Source organism: Morchella importuna (genome assembly GCF_003444635.1).
Source record: "Morchella importuna strain M04M26 chromosome Unknown Morimp01GS001, whole genome shotgun sequence".
Classification (NCBI taxonomy): domain Eukaryota; kingdom Fungi; phylum Ascomycota; class Pezizomycetes; order Pezizales; family Morchellaceae; genus Morchella; species Morchella importuna.
In genome coordinates, this window is record NW_025763398.1 from 3268631 (window position 1) to 3286265 (window position 17635).

The window sequence follows — 17635 nt, forward strand, 5'->3', positions numbered from 1 at the left end:
TTCTAGATCACGTGGGGCGGGGTCTAACCGCATGGAATATTCTACGCATCGAGTAGCCGGGTCGGGGTTAGTGGCGAAAAGAGCCGCAGTTGATCAAGTGAAAGCTTGGCACGGAAGCGCGTGGAAAAGAACACCAGCAATCACCATCACCATCGCCATCACCATCACCATCACAATCACCACAACCACAACCACAACCACAACCACAACCACAACCATCTCCTGTCACTCACTCACCCTCACATACACAAGCTCTAACAAACACTACTCCTACTCCCACAATGTCAGACTACGGCGGTGACGATGGCGAGAACGAGTAAGCCCCCCAATCCCCTCCCCTTCACTCACCCCCGACACCCCCACTAACCCCCCCCCCCCCCAGCTTCGCCCACGACGCCTACGAAGAAGACTACGAAGGCGACAACTTCGACGCCGACCCGCAGGACCTTCTCTCAGGCGACGAAGCCGACTCGGCGGCCATCAACGCGCAAGACTACATCGTCGCCGGTGACCCCGCCGCCGCCGCAGCAGCAGCAGCAGCAGCCGGCGGCGTCCGCGGAAAGGACCCAAAGAAGATCCCCGACGACAAGCGCACGACGACGCCGTACATGACAAAGTACGAGCGCGCGCGGCTGCTGGGCACGCGCGCGCTGCAGATCAGCATGAATGCGCCCGTGCTCGTGGATACCGGCGGCGAGACGGACCCGCTGCAGATTGCGCTCAAGGAGCTGCAGGAGAAGAAGATCCCGTTGGTGGTGAGGAGATACTTGCCGGATGGATTGTATGTGGTTCTTTCTCTTTTTTGCCCCTCATCTTTTTTTTTTGTCTCTCTCTCTCTCTCTCTTTTTTTTTTTTTTTTTTTGTGTGTGTGTGTTTGGGCCATGACTTAATTGTTTCGTATGTGTATGTATCTGTATGTGCGGGCTTACTAACGGGTGTGATTACTGCAGCTATGAGGACTGGACATGCGATGAGCTTATCTAAGCTCTGATTCTCTTCCTTCCGTTGTATCTATGAGTGATACAAGAAACTCTCGGTGCCGTCAGCAACGCAAAATCTCATCACTGCACCCCTTCAAAAAAGACCTTATAAAAAAATCCGGAGTTATCTTTTCTATTTTCTGTTTTTTTTTCTTCTTCCTCTTTTCACAATCTAAACCAAATGCCTGTATTGTCTTTTTCTCTTTTTTTTTTTTTTTTTTTTTTCGTTTCTTCTCAAAAGAATAATTGCCTCGCGGCAAAAGATACTGTACGTGTTTCGTAAAGCAAATTAAAGCGGGGGTAGAAAGCTCAAGTTTAGCTTCATAAGCTTCATACTCTAGACACCGTTTTTTGTACCCTACAAGCAAGACCTGATGAAGATAAATTGAGTGTTTTCCACTTGTTACTGTATTCCCCCACCATCCCATCTCCTCCGGTGACCGGTCATCATGGATCTACAACGTTTTATCCTACAGCTTGGCAGGCATAGTACATACAGTAGTAGGTACAGTACAGTAGAGTACAGTAGTTGCAGTAGCTACAAGTAACTATACATCTTCACCGGCAACTCTCAAACCCAGCAACAACCAACAATCACGCCTGACCGCCAGTCCTTCTCGCCCCCATGTAATCCGAGCATCCCTATCATTGACCAATCAACACCCACCCTACTCCCACTGCATGACCAAACATTTGATTCGCAAACGTGGAATGTTTGCTCTTATGTACCTCCATGTATCTAGTAGGTACTGTACCGCCCCCTAGCTTATCGGGGAAACCCATGCCATGCCACGCTCCCTTCATGCGCATCGCGGGTGACAGGGTGTGATTCTCCTTCCCTTCCCTTCTCTCGAGTCCTGCTGCGCCACCCCACATGGGAAGGAAGGACATCCATCTCCCCATCATCCTCGGGGTGGTGCTGGGTGGGTGGTTCATGTCGACATTGACCCAACTGGGCATCGCAACCGACTGTTTGCTGGCAACCCACAGCCCCCCCGAAACGCTCAGTCCAATAGCAGTGTTTCCGCCCCGCCCAACGTGCCTAGTTTCAGCTCGGCTGAACCCTGGCAATGATCGTTGGGAGGGTGGGTTTTTTCTTCCTTGGAACACCTTCAACACGGGCCTCATCGATTTGACGCCGTGTTCATGTAGGGACAACGAGCAATGGTGATTTTTTTCTCTACATACCTAGGTATCTAGCTTGCTCTACCTACTCAGTGAGGTGAGAGGGGAGGGGCGGAATTTAATGGGTTGTATGCCGTCGTGTGTCGTACGCACACCACACACATTCTGGATGGATGTTGTGTTATAATAATGCCAGGGACGCTTATCGCCATGAAATCTGCTTCATAGACACCTCCCTCCATACTACTCCCCCCCCCCCAATTGTCAATAATAATAATATACAGCCCCCCAAAAGAAATCTCGAAAATCGATTGACTCGATACCTCCCAATCTCTCCCCTCAGCCTCAAAGATGCCATCCAGCACCCCCGACTTTCTCAAGACACTCACCTACCCCCGCCCAGACTTAACCAGCTCCATCCTCAGCACCCCACCCCCCCACCCCGCACCCCGCGCGCTTCTTCTTCCCCCTCCCCGCCTCCCTCGGCGCCCTCGACACCCTCCCGCTCGAGCTCCTCCACGACATCATCCACGCCCTCCCCTCAGCGCGCTCAGCCCCCTCCTCTCCACAAGTTCCAGCACCCACGCCCTCCTCCTCTCCGACCCGCTCTACCGCAACCTGCGCGCCCACGCCGCCCACGCGCTCCACGCATACTCCGCGACCGCCCTCGGCGCCTCCATCACCGTCGCACAGCTCTCAAAGGCGCTGTGCACAGAGAGCTGCGCGCATTGCGGCGAGTTCGGCCCCTTCCTCTGGATGCTCGACTGCACGCGGTGCTGCTGGGCGTGCCTGACGCAGCACCCGGACCTGCTGCCGGTCGCGCCAGAGGAGGCAATGCAGCTGTACGGCATCCCGGGTGAGCGCGCGGCGGCGGGGGGGCTGCCAGTCATGAGGAGTGTGCCGGGGGTGTATAGGACGTGGAAGGAGGTTTGTGTCGAGCCCGAGTCGAGACGGTTTGTGTCGCGGGCTGCGGCGAGGAGGGTTGCTGTGGCGGTCCACGGCAGCGCCGAGAAGGTGGAGGAGTATATTGCTGCGCGGGCGCAGAAGGTGCAGGTGGTGTCGGATTCGAAGGATATGGATGTCCGCCGGCTTCTGGGCGTGATTGCGATGCCGACGCTGGATCGTAGGGCGGGGAGAGTGGAGCATGGTGTCTCTTGTAAGGGGTGCACAAGCACGCTTCCGGTGGTTGCGTTGAGGGGCGAGGGCATGCCCTATATGCCAGTGAGAATTGGGAGCGGGTTGGAGGGGTTTGATGCGAGAAAGAGGGAGCTGGGGAGGATGTTTACCACGCAGGGATATCTGGCGCATTATCAAGTATGTGGGAGGGCGAGAGAGCTGTGGGAGTGGGAGATGGAGATGAATGATGAAGAGGAGGAGGAAGACGAAGATGAGTGGGACATGGAGGAGGTAGATAGGAGCTCGCCTTTCTTATGAGAGTGGATGATTTTTTGACGTTATGGTTTAATGATTAAGGTTAATGAGCTAAAGATTTCTTATTTCTTATTTCTTATTTCTTATTTTTTATTGGGGGGGGCGGGGCTTTTGTTTCTTAGCTGTCTATATAGCTGCTGTATCTGCTGGGCGGGTACAGCCACAACTATAATATTTCGATATTTTTTTTTCTCTAGGCTTCCATCCGTAGGAATCATATATATCTGTGACCTTTCCAACGGTGTGAGTAGGTATCCCAGGATAACCTTTCAAAATGTAGCTGTTTACTAATCCGCCGACGTTTGAGTGAAATATATAGTTTATAGACTTTAAGGATGTTTGTGATTCCAAACACCAGCTTTGACATCGAGATATATACTCTTCTTCTAGTGATTTTGGCGCCACCCGGTCAATCCAGTTTGAGTTTCACAGAGTGACTATATGATCCTAGTAATCAGCTAGGTAGCAGCGCCGGGCAGTGCATGCTAGGCAGTGTTCTTTGTCAATCGAAATGTATAGTAGGCCGACTGAAGCCTCTCGAGACACATAAGAGATACCTAGTTATTTTTGAACGCCATTACTTCCCCGCTGCATGGAGCGTGTACAATGGATCGGGGAAAGACTCGAGTGACCACCCATGAAGCGGCAGGAGCCACGCGGTACGTTATGGGTGTGTGGCTCAAACTCGGTCTCGCGAACCTCATCCCAAGAGGGTGGACACTATCGTTAATTTAGCCTCGTATATACATTGTATTGAAGCTCTTACAATTAAAACTGGGCTTTGGGCGTCTCGGATACCCGGGCTAAGGATATGTGATATCTGCTGCAGCTGTGTTACAAGTGCTGTTAAGCTAGCTCGTCGGTGAGTGTTTGCCAAAGGTGCGGTACAAAAGGGTGAGTTCTATAGATGCATAGGAGAAAGCGGGTACAAGATATCAGTACATGTAGCTCTGGTGAACTGGCATGGTAGAGAGTAGGTGGGGCGGGTAGCTGTCATCCTGCTCGTATATGACTATAGTAGGGAATAGTATAGAGAGCACAGCAGTACTCCAACGAACTCCAGAATATATGTGTAGCCGCGATAGCTTAATTCTTTCTTTTCTCCGTCTGACGAGTAGACAGGCTGTCGGGGTTAACAATTGCCTGCAGTCAGTTGATAAATATTAAATGTAGGCAGCCAGGAAGTGTTTCTTGTAAGGTGGTTAGTGTATTAGCGACGTACCGTGTCCACAGTACAGCTTAACCAAACGTGTCAATTAAGTAGAGATACTCGACCTGACCTCCTTCGTGATAGAAATATCATGGATTCATCCCACCACCTCTTGAGCACTCCTACGTACACCTAGCTATTGACTTTTACCGTCAATATGAATGTAATGGCATGTTCAGCTAGCTAATAGGGTTATCCACCGCACGCCTAGGTAGGACATTAAATCTGATTTTAGGGGAACAAGGAGAGAACTGCTAATTACTAATATACATATTTACATACATACAATACAGTACTTTCTTAATCTAGCGCACCTCTAACCGCTAAATACATCGATCCTCGACTCCAGATCTCGATAAGATAAGATAAGATAATCACATCAACACCCTTGCTCCGTGGTGTGGTTTTATTTTAGTCGATACTTGCTATTATTAGAGGGTTTTAGCTACACAATTTGGACAGAAACTGCTGTGCTTCCTAGCCCTCTATTGATGGGTTTAATTGGGTGGTAGTCTTTGACGATATCTTTGCGCCCGCAATCCAAAGCACTGCCGAGTGACACCGTATGACGCCGGCCCGTTACCCGGCCCCAAGCGGCGCTTTCCGCAACGCCATAATTACTTTTTCCTCACAGTCAATTACACCTTATTCACTTGCCTGTGCTCTCTCGAGATTTCTCTCTCTCCCCTGTTCTGTGCAGCAGTTCACCGGAAACACCGCCAAAGCAATGTCACTCCTCTTGCGCCTCCCCCGCGCCCTCCGAATCCCCCGTCCCCAAACCCTCGCACCACGACTGTACTCGACCACCTCCGGGGAACGGGAGCCATGGCGACGGTTCTCAAAGTTCATCCAGGTCTCGGAGGAGGTGCAGCAGGCGCTGGCAGAGGGCAAGCCAGTGGTTGCGCTTGAGAGTGCTATCATCACACATGGTCTGTCTCAATTGCCCAAGCTCTCCTTACCATTGTATATCTACATAGAAAAAAAAGCTGTATTATAAGACTAGCAGCTAACCAATTGCTCAAATCTCCACAGGCCTCCCATACCCTGACAACGTTGAGCTCGCCGCAAAAGTCGAACAGACTATTCGCGAAGCTGGTGCCATCCCGGCCACCACCGCCGTCATCCACGGAATCGCCCGTATCGGCCTTGAAGCCTCTCTGATCGATGTACTAGGCAAGGCCGGCTCAAAGAACGTTCAAAAGGTCTCCCGCCGCGACCTCCCCTGGATCACCGGCGTTGTGAGTTGCCTCCCTACCACCCCGAAATGCTTGCGTTTTGCTTTAAGGGCTAACACAAAAGATAGGACACCGCCAGCGGCGGCACCACCGTAGCCGGCACCATGATCCTCGCCCACCACGCCGGCATCAAAGTGTTTGCCACCGGCGGCATCGGCGGTGTCCACCGCGCCGCCGCAAACAGCATGGACATCTCCGCCGACCTCGCCGAGCTCGGGCGGACGCCCGTCGCGGTCGTGTGCTCAGGTGCTAAGCCCTTTCTCGACATCGAGCGCACAATGGAGTACCTCGAGACCGTCGGCGTGCCGGCCATCACCTTCGGCAAGAAGGGTGAGGACACATTCATCCCATTGTTCTACAGCCGCGACAGCAGATGGAAGGCTGAGATGGTGATTGAGACGTCGGCGGAGGCGGCTAGGATCGTGTATGCGGCGCAGGAGATGGGGCTGGAGAGCGGACAGCTGTTCATGAATCCGATCCCCAACAGCCACCACATCAACCATCTGGCCATGAAAGACATCATCACCGGCGCCGTCACGCGGTGCCGGAAGAAGGGTATTACGGGGAAGGCCATCACGCCGTACACCCTCGAGGTCATCCGCGAGCAGACTCGCGGTGCTTCGGTCCTTGCCAATAAGGCCCTCGTCGTCAACAATGCCAAGCGCGGCGCTGAGATCGCTGTTGAGCTTGCCGCACTCACAAACGGGTATATCACACTCTTGGGGGTGGTGGGGTTGGTGGGGTAATGATCAATGTGCAAGTTTCCGCTAACACCCCGCACCACAGCTCCACCTGGATCAACGCCGCCTCCGAAGTCTACCGCCCCAAACCCGCCACTGACACCCCCGAACCCACCGTAACGTCCAAAACCGACGTCCTAGTAGTCGGCAGTATCGCCATCGACCTCTCCTGCGACGCCACCACCGCCGTTCAACTCTCCACCTCCAACCCCTCCCGCATCGGCGAGTCCCTCGGCGGCGTCGGCAACAACGTCGCCACAGCAGCGCACTACACAGGCGCAGCGACAAAGCTCATCTCCGCCGTTGGCAAAGACCTGAGCGGCGATTGGGCCCTGCAGCGCATCAAGACGAAGGGAATGGACCCGATGGGCATCAAGCTGGTCGAGGGTTACAGCACGGCGCGATACGTGGCGTTCAATGACAGCGACGGGAACATGAGTGTTGCCAGCGCGGACATGGCCATCATAGAGAACATTGATCATGAGTGGCTGAAGGAGAGGATTGTGAAGGCGCGGCCGGCGTGGATCTGTCTGGACGGGAACCTCTCATCCGAGACTATCAAGATGATTGCTGGCGGCGAGCCCACGGGCGTGTCGAGTATGTATCAATTAACTCACCCACCCATCTACCCGCCACCAGCAAAAAAGGAGAGCCTATTTACTGACGGTGTATAGTTGCATTCGAGCCCACATCAGTGGAGAAGGCTGCGCGGATTATCCACCCCCGGATGCGTCTCTACCCCCGAACGCGCATCTCACTGGTATCGCCGAACGAGCTGGAGCTGGCGAGCATCTTCAACGCTGCGAAGGAGAAGGAGCTATTTGAGGCAGAGAAGTGGTTTAAGATGATTGATGAGATTGGCGTGGACTCGATGTTTAATAACGGTATGTGTTTCCATCCTCTTCTACGTCTATTGTCCGATGGTAAGACGCATCCCCGTATGTATGGGAATCGGTGTGTTGGGGAGGCTTGTCCACTCTGGAAATGGTGCTCTACAGGTTTTATGGCGTAAGGAGAGGAAAAAGAGGCAATTTCATTTATAGAGATCCTCGAGCTCTGCCTCCTCTTTATGAAACCCAGAGCACTATTTTCACAGTGTGCAGGCTCAGAAATGCCATTTCTCATACAAAAAACCGGGACACGTAACCACCTCTTACCCACCTTATCCCCCTCGCCATAAACACTACCACTACCATATACTAACCTCTCCACCAGAGATGGAAATGCTAGGCCACCAAGCTGGCGTCGATTTCCGCAGCACCGGCATACTGCAGCAAGCTGTGCACCTCGCCCCCTACTTCCCCAACCAACTAATCAAGCTCGGTTCCCGGGGCGTCCTCAGCGTGCGTCTCGTACCCTCCGAGTTTGACATCAGCGAGCTCGTGCCCAAGCCCGTCGTCACGCGCGGCAGCGGACCGGACAAGCTCGTTGTGCAGCACTTCGCCGCCGAGAAGCCCAGCAGTATTGTCAGCGTGAATGGTGTGGGTGATACGTTCCTCGGCGTGTTCCTGGGCCATTATTCGAGGAAGAGGGAGTGGGAGTCTGCGATCAACAAGGCGCAGCGGGCGGCCGTGTTGACGCTCGCGAGCATGGAGAGCGTCAATCCGGATATTGAGGCGAAGAAGAAGAAGTATGGGAAGCTGCAAGAGCCGGTTACTAGCATTAATCCGTTTACGAGGATTGGGTCTTGATGATGTGCGCTGCTTATACATAGATTCTCACTCGGTGGTGCTTGGTGTCTAGGTTTAGGTTTTGATTTTCTTTTTGTTATTTTTGCATTATGTACATGTATACATATACCTACCAAATGAAGGACGAAACTGTCCTGATTCACGCCTTGTAAAGATTCGTTTATTCCTTCTATCTAGCTGTAGAACTCACCTCTCCCAAAATTTCCAATCACAAACCCTCATGTAAGCAGCCGAAAAACGATCATTCCCACCCATTTGACTGTGGAGCCACCAGGGCACAGCCCTAGGCACCACGGTCACATTCAGCCTAAATACAAACTCGCTAACTCCGTCTTGGCAGCCACACGCAAACCTCCCAGGCCGGTAGGGTCGTTCCCGACAACATCGAAACAACGACAGACCACGACCCTACGACCAACATCATTTCTCGAAGCCTAGGTACGTTTTGGATTCCCCCCCCCCGCTACGGACAGGAGAACAGAGCAGAGGAAATAGGATATTTCCAAAATTTCGCACGAAAAGTGGCAGAGAGCTTTTTCGCTAACTCACCCGAAACTTAGTCGCCACCTCCAGCTTAAAAACCTACCAAACACACATCCGCAACCATGGGTAAAGTCCACGGATCCCTCGCTCGTGCTGGTAAAGTCAAGTCTCAGACCCCCAAGGTATGCTCTACACTCTCGTTCTTTCACAATTCAGCATCCGTCGCCGTTGCCGTCGCCGTCGCCGTTGCCGCCCGGTCAAGAGGAGGGGAGAAAGGGAGGAATAGGGAGGAGAGGTAGGGCGGCGAAGGAGGGAGGGGCCGGCGGCAGCAGCGGCGGATTACTCATCCACACATATTGCAAGCAACTGACACATCACCACAACAACTACAGGTCGAGCCCCAGGAGAAGCCCAAGCAGCCCAAGGGTCGTGCCAAGAAGAGAATCTTGTACGTTTCCTTCCACCGAGCTCACATCGCTCGATCGCATTTCTATATTCCCGGCAGAGACGGGGATGGCTAACAAGGTTTTTTTTTCTTCAAAACAGGTACACCCGCCGCTTCGTAAACGTCACCATGACCGGTGGCAAGAGGAAGATGAACCCCAACCCAGGAACTTAAGCGTCTGTTTTCTTTTGTTCTGGTTTTTCTCTTCTTTTCAGCATCCTTCTCCCCTCCCTCATGGAGATAGGGGGAGGGATTTGTTATAAAAAATTGGGATCTGGGTTGTATCATCAGCAACAATTTTTAAAAAAAAAATACAAAAAACGAAATAATGTCCTGAATCATCACGTGCACACAATACAAAACAAACGACTAGCCACTTCCCGAAGATAGAACACAATAGCGGGAGGAATCGAGGAAAAGAGAGCATGGAGGGGGGGACTAAGGGAAAGAGAGAACAGACAGGCATATGCTGGAATGTAGGAGAGGATGGGGAGTGAGGGAGCGGAGGTGGCAAATGTGCTGAGATGAGAACTCGTTTCTCTCCTCATGACTTACAAGCTCTCCCTAACTGTAGTGTAGAAGGACCTAACTCGCGGTCATATATGCCTGTCTGCTTCAATCCAAAGTCCATGTTCCTCCTGGAAGCCCTAGCTATTGTTTCTGATGTGACGGGAACCCGAGGATAAAGCAATAAAGGAGGATAGATGAGTTGGGAGGATTGATGGATTATATGTATTCTTGGGGTCTCTTATAGGATTTATTCAATCTATAGGATACATATTTTCCTAGTTGTGAGGACACAAATAACAGTTGTTACCAAGTTACAACTGCTCTGCAGCACTAGAATGTTTTACCTTATCCCTGCCTCGATCGGTCACGAGTGACAGTTTATGAACATGGCCCATTGCCCAATACCCTATGCCTATTTAATAATCGTTCAAGTCCTATAACCGTTCTTCCACAAAATCCATTGATCAATTCAACCCATATAAGTAGGAGAAAGGAAGGAAAATAATTAATTCTTAACTATGTCCACTTCCCACTAGTAGGGATGATGTGCCCACCCATTCGACCCATTACTGCCACTTCGGCTGTCCTTAAAACAAAACAAAAACGCGCCATCCATCCATCCAAGGTATAATACTCACATCCACCGATAAAATAAAAGAAAAGGCCGTTCATCGTGAAACTCGTAACGAGAGGCCCCAAAACACAGGAAATCAGAAGAGAAAATAAGAATACTACATAGAAAACAAAAGGTCCCGCCCCAACCATACCGAGCCGATTACAAAAGAAATAACGAGTGACCATCCATGATTAACTAACCACTGAAAGGGGGAGGAACGAGGGGAAAAAAAGGAAAAACTCTATGACCATCCATTCAATATTACCCCAGCTTAATTAGGCCGAAAAATAGATGAAAGGGTTTAAAAGAAGAAGAAATTGACAAAGAAAAAAGAGAGAAAAATAACGATAGTTTTACTTTTGCCGCCAACACCTACCATTTCCAACCCTCCGATACCATGTACCCACCGTATCTCAATTTTTTCTTTCTTTTTTGTTGTTCCAGACTATGTCCACTTAATCCGTTTTCCAATGGCTTGTCAACGATTCTCCTCCGTCATTGTCTCCATGTTTCAGCTCGAACGCATACAATACCACTGCCAAATGTCAGCTTCTTACGTTTATTCCATCAAATCAACGGAAAACATACTAGTAGCACCGATATTGACCCATCGCCACACCTGCCCTCCTGCTGGCATCCCTCCTTCCCAGCTCCCAGCTCCCACTCCGGCGTCTCCGCCGGCAATCTCGAGATGTTGCATCAATAAATGTGTATACACGCTTACAAGAATGCACGGACTATACCAGCCAAGAATCCTTGACATTGCTTCTCCCCCTCTCACACTTGCACTGTTCTCATCCTTCACCGCAGGGATAATCCTCGTCGAGGCGTAAAACACAAAAAGCCTATATGCGAGTGAGATCACCACAGACGGTGTAATTGTTGCTACAGCGCTAATTCCAAATGATGCAATTTGTCTCAGAAATCCAGGAAGGTAGGAGGACATCGAGGCAACTATAGAACTATAAGATGCCATTATAAGAGGTGGGAATGGTGGGAAATCGGGTTTTCCGGGTGGTACGGCGTCGGCAGTAGCTAGTGATGAGGGCTTATAGTCTGTGAAAATTTGGTACAAACAGAGGACGATGTATGAGAACTATTTAAGGTAGAGTAAGTACATTGGAAGTCATGGAATAAAGCTGTGTCTCCGAGTAAAAACTTACGAGAAGAGAAGACTCAATAGGGTTCCCTCTGCCTGAGCCGATACCGTAGGCACACAAGAAGATCGCGCACGTGACAGCTACACCAATGAGCGAAGCATCGATATTACCGATTTCCGGGAAAGTCGTAATTCTCCAAAGGAAGTAGACAGATGAGGAGATGACAGAACCTGACATGACCAATAGTGCAATCTAAACCCCAAATCAGCACCAATTTCAAACCCCATAAAGGCAAGGGAGTAAATCGTTACCATCCAACTGTCCGACTTGTTCCTATTAACTAGCCATCTCGAAATCTGTCCCACCGCCTGAATAACTAACAAGCTACAGAAGCCTTCACATAGCTGAAATACCGGTGTCGAGAATGTGAGAAAATTATCCCAGGGGACGATGCTCAGCTTGTCCACCCATGATGGGTTCCAACTCTCGTCGTGAATGTAGCCCGCGCTTTTGCCCCCACTTCCTTCGTTGTCCGAAAACTTATTGAGCGCGTAGATAAGCAGTCCAGGGATAATGACCAAATGCTGAGCTACCCCCATAACAGATACCAACACGCGCATGCGCATGCCCTTCCAGCAGGGCGAGTTTGGTGTGATCATCCGCGTAGTTGACAGTAGGAAGTAGACTATTGTGAGGGAGAGACTGTATGTAAGACCGCAGTCACGGCCGCCAACATCAAAGGCCAGTGGTATTAACAGGATAATGAGTGACAGGAAGGTAACACCTGCCGAAACCCGCGTGAGGTGCCATAAGAAGCTCGACATCGGAAAGGTGATTCGACTATTGGTCGAGTAATGATACTGAGAGGGAGCTTAGGGTCAACCGCTGTATTCGAGCAGCGGTGGACCTGGTGGTTGGGAATGGTGAAGCCGTCGGAGGCGCGTGTTTGCGAGCTGGTGGAGATCCACGGTGGACCGAGATGAGGTATCTAGATGAGATGAGATGCGGGGGAGGCGGCGGCGGCAGCGAAGGTTCGAGTAGTAGGCTCAGTAATGAATGAATGGGTGATGTTAGTGCTAATGCCGTATGTATTTGAAAGTTAGAAAGTTAGAGGTGAGGTTGTCGATATGAGGTAGTTGTCTTAGAGTTGAGTGGGTGGAGTGGGGGGTGAGGAAATGTGTCTATGTGTGGTTTCTGACTGACTGACTGAATAGACGTATGGGATGTGAGATATGAGTGGCTGTTGGTCTGAATGGACAAAATAGAAAGCACAGTGCACCTGTCAGTTATTATTCACCTCGTGAAAAACTTCCCTTCGCAGCCAAAAGTTTCAATACAGTGAATGGTGTCTATCTATCTATATCACAAGCCTTGCGCAGGGGAAAATTCCAAGAGCGACAGCGGGCAGCGGGCAGTCACAGCAGCAACGTTTGTGACTGACGATGACCACACAAAAAGAAATATGCCGTAATGAGTGAAGGGAAAGGTCTCTCACGTCACCAGAGCCGTACAACAACTCGTGATATAGATCAGGAACCGAATGTTTCAGCAAAGCACCCCACTGGTCTGGCAGGCAACTCCACAACGAAGCACGGGAGAGAGGCTTTGGATTGGCGGGACCAGGCAGGACAGGAGAAGCAGGTCAAGAGAAGATGATCTTCCGTGACTGTCCACATGCAGTCAGTCGTAATCACAAGAATTCAGGGAACCCGAAATTCAACTCCTCAGAGGGCCGGGCAAATAATAATAAAAAAAAACTCCCTGCTATTTTGCCAAGTGACACCTATGGCCTGATAAGGCTTGGATCCGCGATAGATTAAGCATACTTGATAAGACTTATCGTCGGGAGCACAAAATGATTTGCACTTTGGAGTGCCTACACATATCGCGACATATGTATGATTAAAGTTTTGGTATCTCATGCTCTTCCGTCCATACACAATTATAATTAATAGGTAAAATATGTAGGTCGTTTATCTAGATTTACAGATACATACATACATAGGGTACACACGGTGTTAGATCATTTTGGCAGGCGTTTTGACGCCTCAAATCCACTGTGTGTAACGTCTGCTACACTGTGACTAGATCACCTGGGAGCTCGAGGTTATTCAACCGGAGATGCATTCTTCATTTGGGAATTAGGCTCACTTGACTGTTAGAGACTCAAAATGTGACTCGGGAGAAGAACTTTGACCCTTGGCGCCAAGCACATGTTTTCATGGAACAGTGGAATCTAAATCTACTATGCCTAACCTCAACTCTTGAATTCAAGAGACTCCCTAGTTCAAAAGCCTCTGACTTCGAGATTCTGTAATATAGAGTACCTTCGTCGTTCTATGGCAATATGGTTTCTGTAAAGTTTAATTACCACCACTTATTGACTATGTGTATGTGGCACCAATTTCCAATAGATTGCAGACCTGCCCAAAGGCATTATTTTGTCGTTTCAAGGATGATATAAACAATGCCATATATTACAGACACCCAGGGGATAAATCAGATACAGGGCCGACATTCCTATAAGTAGAGCTAGAGTAAATGTACATACGGAAATCGGTTGATAACACATGCATATATACATGTACGTAATAACGACCGGATTATCGATTCTGTGGTATTACTTCGTTCCCTACTCCAAAGCTATAAACCAAACTCTAGAAGCCGCCCGAGAACTCCTCGAAATGCCATAGGTGGTTGAAACCCTGCTACTAGGTGCTCTACATCAAGAATCAACCTAGATCCTAGTCAACATGCCAATAACTTACATGTAATGTCAGAAAGTAGGATATAATATTTTACAATGATCAGACATAATGATAGCTAGTACTCCAAGTGAATGATATTGTCTACTAGTTGAAGTGGTTATATATAAATTAGTACGCGCGCGTGGCTTTGATATAATTAACCTTCAGAAGACGGCCGAAGAGGCACCGCACTGAGAGCTAGTACCACTTTTATAAGGCCGTTTTTTTTTTTAATTACGTCGTATTGAATCCCTAATACAAAAAGTCCCGATAGCCACCCACATGTAGTTAACTTGTTGTAGTCGTAGAGTAAGTTCAGCCAATGATACTGCACATATCCCGGTTCGTTACCCGGCTATCACACGCCAATAGTTATGCACGAAATATAACACAACCGTGCTGCGTTTCGTTTTGTTTCATAGCAACCCCGCGTTCATCTTATGCTGCCCCGCCTCTTATCCTCAGCTGCCCGATCTTCACTCAATCAATTCACAACCACAACCCGTTCCCAAATTTCTAAATTCACAAAAATGGCCACCCCTGCTCCCGCTAAACGTATGAAGGCTACCCCATTGAACATTGGAACTCATAAGTTAGTTTCCTCACGCCAATATTCTATCGCATTGTTTGCTAATAATTGTTATTATGTATTAGTGGTCATTTCCATGTACACCTCGATATAACTCCAAGAGTAAGCTATAGAAATACTAATTTAATATATTATAGGCTGATGAGGCTCTCGCCGTCTATATGCTTCGTCTCCTCCCAGAATATAAAGACGCAACACTCACCCGTTCCCGGGATCCCGCTGTTCTTGAAGAGTGCGACATAATCGTCGATGTAACTCTCACAACCCTCCTCCCACCCCATTATCATTAACCTCCCTTTAACACCTTACCCAGGTCACTGGTAAATACGATAGCACCAAGCACTTTGACCACCACCAGCGCGAATTCGCCGAGACTTTCTCTCCCAACCACAAAACAAAGCTCTCTAGCGCTGGGTTAGTCTACAAGCATTTCGCGCGCGCCATCATCAATCACCGTCTCTCAATCGAGCCAACCTCCCCCTCCTCCGACCTCATTTACACTAAGCTCTACAACGACTTCATCGAAGCTCTCGACGCCAACGACAACGGCATCTCCGCCTACCCCTCTGACGCGCCTTCACCACTCTTCAACGAAAAATCGATTTCTTTGCCATCTGCCGTCGGCGCCTTCAACCCAAACTGGAATGACCCCTCACCTTCGCAGGAGTCCGAGGACGCAAACTTTGTCCAGGCATCCGACTTTATTGGGTCGGTATTCCTGCGTAAGCTCGACTTCTACGGGAAATCTTGGCTGCCGGCGAGGGACTTTGTCGTTGCTGCGATAGAGAAGAGGATGGAGTATGATGACAAGGGTCGCATTTTGGTATTTGAGAAGTCGATCCCGTGGAGAGATCATTTATTCACAATTGAGGAGGAGAAGGGCATTAAAGGAGAGACCATCTATGTATTGTATGGCGAGGGCCCTGGAAAAAACTGGAGGGTTCAGGCCGTGCCAGTAAGCAAGGACTCGTTTGAGAGTCGTAAGGCTCTGCCGGCCGCATGGAGAGGCATCAGGGATGATGCTTTGAGCGAGGTTACTGGAATTCCTGGTGGTGTGTTTGTTCACGCCAGTGGGTTCATCGGTGGTAATAAGAGCTTTGAGGGAGCGCTCGAGCTGGCAAAGAAGGCATTGGAATTGTAGTTGGTTGTAAAATACTAGCTATATTGTAAAATAGAAGAATTCTCAATGATAAAAGTTTCTGATTTCAACATAGCCCGTGACATGAGACAGAGAGTGATGGCACATGATCAAATTATTATTACCCGAAAGATGCGGTTCTGTAAATTGAGAGTTCCAGACGGAGTAATACTGGATGATGCTAAAAAAAAAAAAAAAAACTCCCAAAAGCTCCCTTTAAAGCTATCTATAAGAACCGCTTCCAGCTGCATATTCAAAAAGTAGCGGGTGGAAAGCACTATACAATAGCTTTTTTCTCTTTTTTCCAAAACCCAGAAAAGCAAGAGGTAGAGGGAAAAAAAGGTATAAAAAAAAAGAATAAAAGGGACATTGAAAGAGCCAGAAACACCGAATAAAAAGATAAAATCTTCATTCGGTAGGTATGGTATCAACTTTTTCCCCTGCAGTGTCTACCCTCAATTCTATAACACCGGTACATCCAATATAACCGTCCTACTGGTCTATCACCGCAAATCTCCATCAACCCATTACTTCGCCTTTGCCAACGAGTCGAGCTCGTTCCTCTCTCTCAACTCGGCCTCAATCTCTTCGATGTAGGGTGACAAGTAGGGGACGTCGTCCTCGGGCTTTGTCTGGTCCTGCTTTGGCAGGATCTGGTGGGCAACCGAGCACTATAAAGTTGATACAATCAGTAGCCAGTCTCAAGCTATGAATAAGTGATGGACCAGTATAGGTATACATACCTGTACAGCACGACGCATACGGAACATACGGTCGTAGGCAACCTTAGGGGGCAGTCTCTTGATCGCCTGTTGAACAACATCGGTCTCTTCTATAATCAAGTCATCGGCGCTGTTCTATATTAGCCGCGGGATCTTCTCGAAATATACATATATTGGAATTTGGGGGCAACATACACAAGTCCGATTTGACGGTATCCAGCGAGATCAGCGTACCTGTTGGCTACAGGGCCGAGGACGCGCTGTAACCAAGGCCTGGCAACGATGGACTTCGCAATAGACAATGGAGGCATGGTTATTCGAATAGAGAGTTGTTTGTTGCAATTGAAACCCGGGGTGGTGGGATTGATGGCGCTGGGGTAAAAGCGAGGGGGGAGGTCTGATCTATGGAAAACCGTTGTTGGTGGGGAAGGTGAGAGGGTTTAAACAAGTTTGGTCTCAGTTGAATATTCTGGACCGGGGCGGGGTAGATCCGGGAACGGTAGATAACCCGAAAATTTCTCGTTCCCGCCGGGTGTGAGGAGCAAGGATAACCAGGTGGATTGAGTAAGCCGTTATCAGATCGATCTGGATTGGTTGAATGCCCGCTTGGAGGGATTAGTCATGCGGTTTGCGGATCATGGGGGATGGTTCGGTTCGGTTCTGAGGGTTCTAGAATCTCAGGGTCCTTGATTACATGTATTGTAGGGTTTAGAGCTTTTTTTCTCCCTTTTTCTTTTTTTCTTTTCTTCACAGGCTTACGGAGAAGATGCTAGCAGTGGAGCTCCTCACCTTTGCCCGACTCAACACCACACTAGCAATATCGTAAACTTTATACATGTACATGTAGTTACACCTGATACATTGGGACTTGAA

General features: G+C 49.4%; 6 protein-coding genes across 6 annotated transcripts; 4 read left to right on the plus strand and 2 right to left on the minus strand.

Moving 5' to 3' along the window:
• Positions 1 to 281: 281 nt before the first annotated feature.
• Positions 282 to 984, plus strand: LAJ45_00819 (uncharacterized protein; the record flags this gene model as incomplete). The annotated part of the gene is made up of 3 exons (XM_046110418.1): positions 282 to 316; positions 383 to 781; positions 951 to 984. 3 exons carry the CDS (start codon positions 282 to 284, stop codon positions 982 to 984), a joined length of 468 nt encoding a protein of 155 aa, XP_045977111.1.
• A 1472-nt stretch (positions 985 to 2456) lies between these two features.
• Positions 2457 to 3539, plus strand: LAJ45_00820 (uncharacterized protein; the record flags this gene model as incomplete). Its single annotated transcript, XM_046110419.1, has 1 exon — positions 2457 to 3539. The coding sequence occupies one exon, from the start codon at positions 2457 to 2459 to the stop codon at positions 3537 to 3539; it is 1083 nt and encodes a 360-aa protein (XP_045977112.1).
• Positions 3540 to 5473: 1934 nt separating this feature from the next.
• LAJ45_00821 (uncharacterized protein) lies at positions 5474 to 8412 on the plus strand (the record flags this gene model as incomplete). The annotated part of the gene is made up of 6 exons (XM_046110420.1): positions 5474 to 5675; positions 5779 to 5984; positions 6050 to 6687; positions 6768 to 7318; positions 7396 to 7605; positions 7937 to 8412. 6 exons carry the CDS (start codon positions 5474 to 5476, stop codon positions 8410 to 8412), a joined length of 2283 nt encoding a protein of 760 aa, XP_045977113.1.
• Positions 8413 to 10921: 2509 nt separating this feature from the next.
• On the minus strand, positions 10922 to 13242 carry LAJ45_00822 (uncharacterized protein; the record flags this gene model as incomplete). Its single annotated transcript, XM_046110421.1, has 7 exons — positions 10922 to 11001; positions 11055 to 11562; positions 11630 to 11818; positions 11878 to 12406; positions 12774 to 12814; positions 13062 to 13132; positions 13197 to 13242. 7 exons carry the CDS (start codon positions 13240 to 13242, stop codon positions 10922 to 10924), a joined length of 1464 nt encoding a protein of 487 aa, XP_045977114.1.
• A 1601-nt stretch (positions 13243 to 14843) lies between these two features.
• On the plus strand, positions 14844 to 16043 carry LAJ45_00823 (uncharacterized protein; the record flags this gene model as incomplete). Its single annotated transcript, XM_046110422.1, has 5 exons — positions 14844 to 14905; positions 14968 to 14980; positions 15040 to 15153; positions 15216 to 15725; positions 15783 to 16043. The coding sequence occupies 5 exons, from the start codon at positions 14844 to 14846 to the stop codon at positions 16041 to 16043; spliced, it is 960 nt and encodes a 319-aa protein (XP_045977115.1).
• Positions 16044 to 16567: 524 nt separating this feature from the next.
• LAJ45_00824 (uncharacterized protein) lies at positions 16568 to 17073 on the minus strand (the record flags this gene model as incomplete). Its single annotated transcript, XM_046110423.1, has 3 exons — positions 16568 to 16711; positions 16784 to 16892; positions 16958 to 17073. The coding sequence occupies 3 exons, from the start codon at positions 17071 to 17073 to the stop codon at positions 16568 to 16570; spliced, it is 369 nt and encodes a 122-aa protein (XP_045977116.1).
• Between the last annotated feature and the right edge of the window lie 562 nt (positions 17074 to 17635).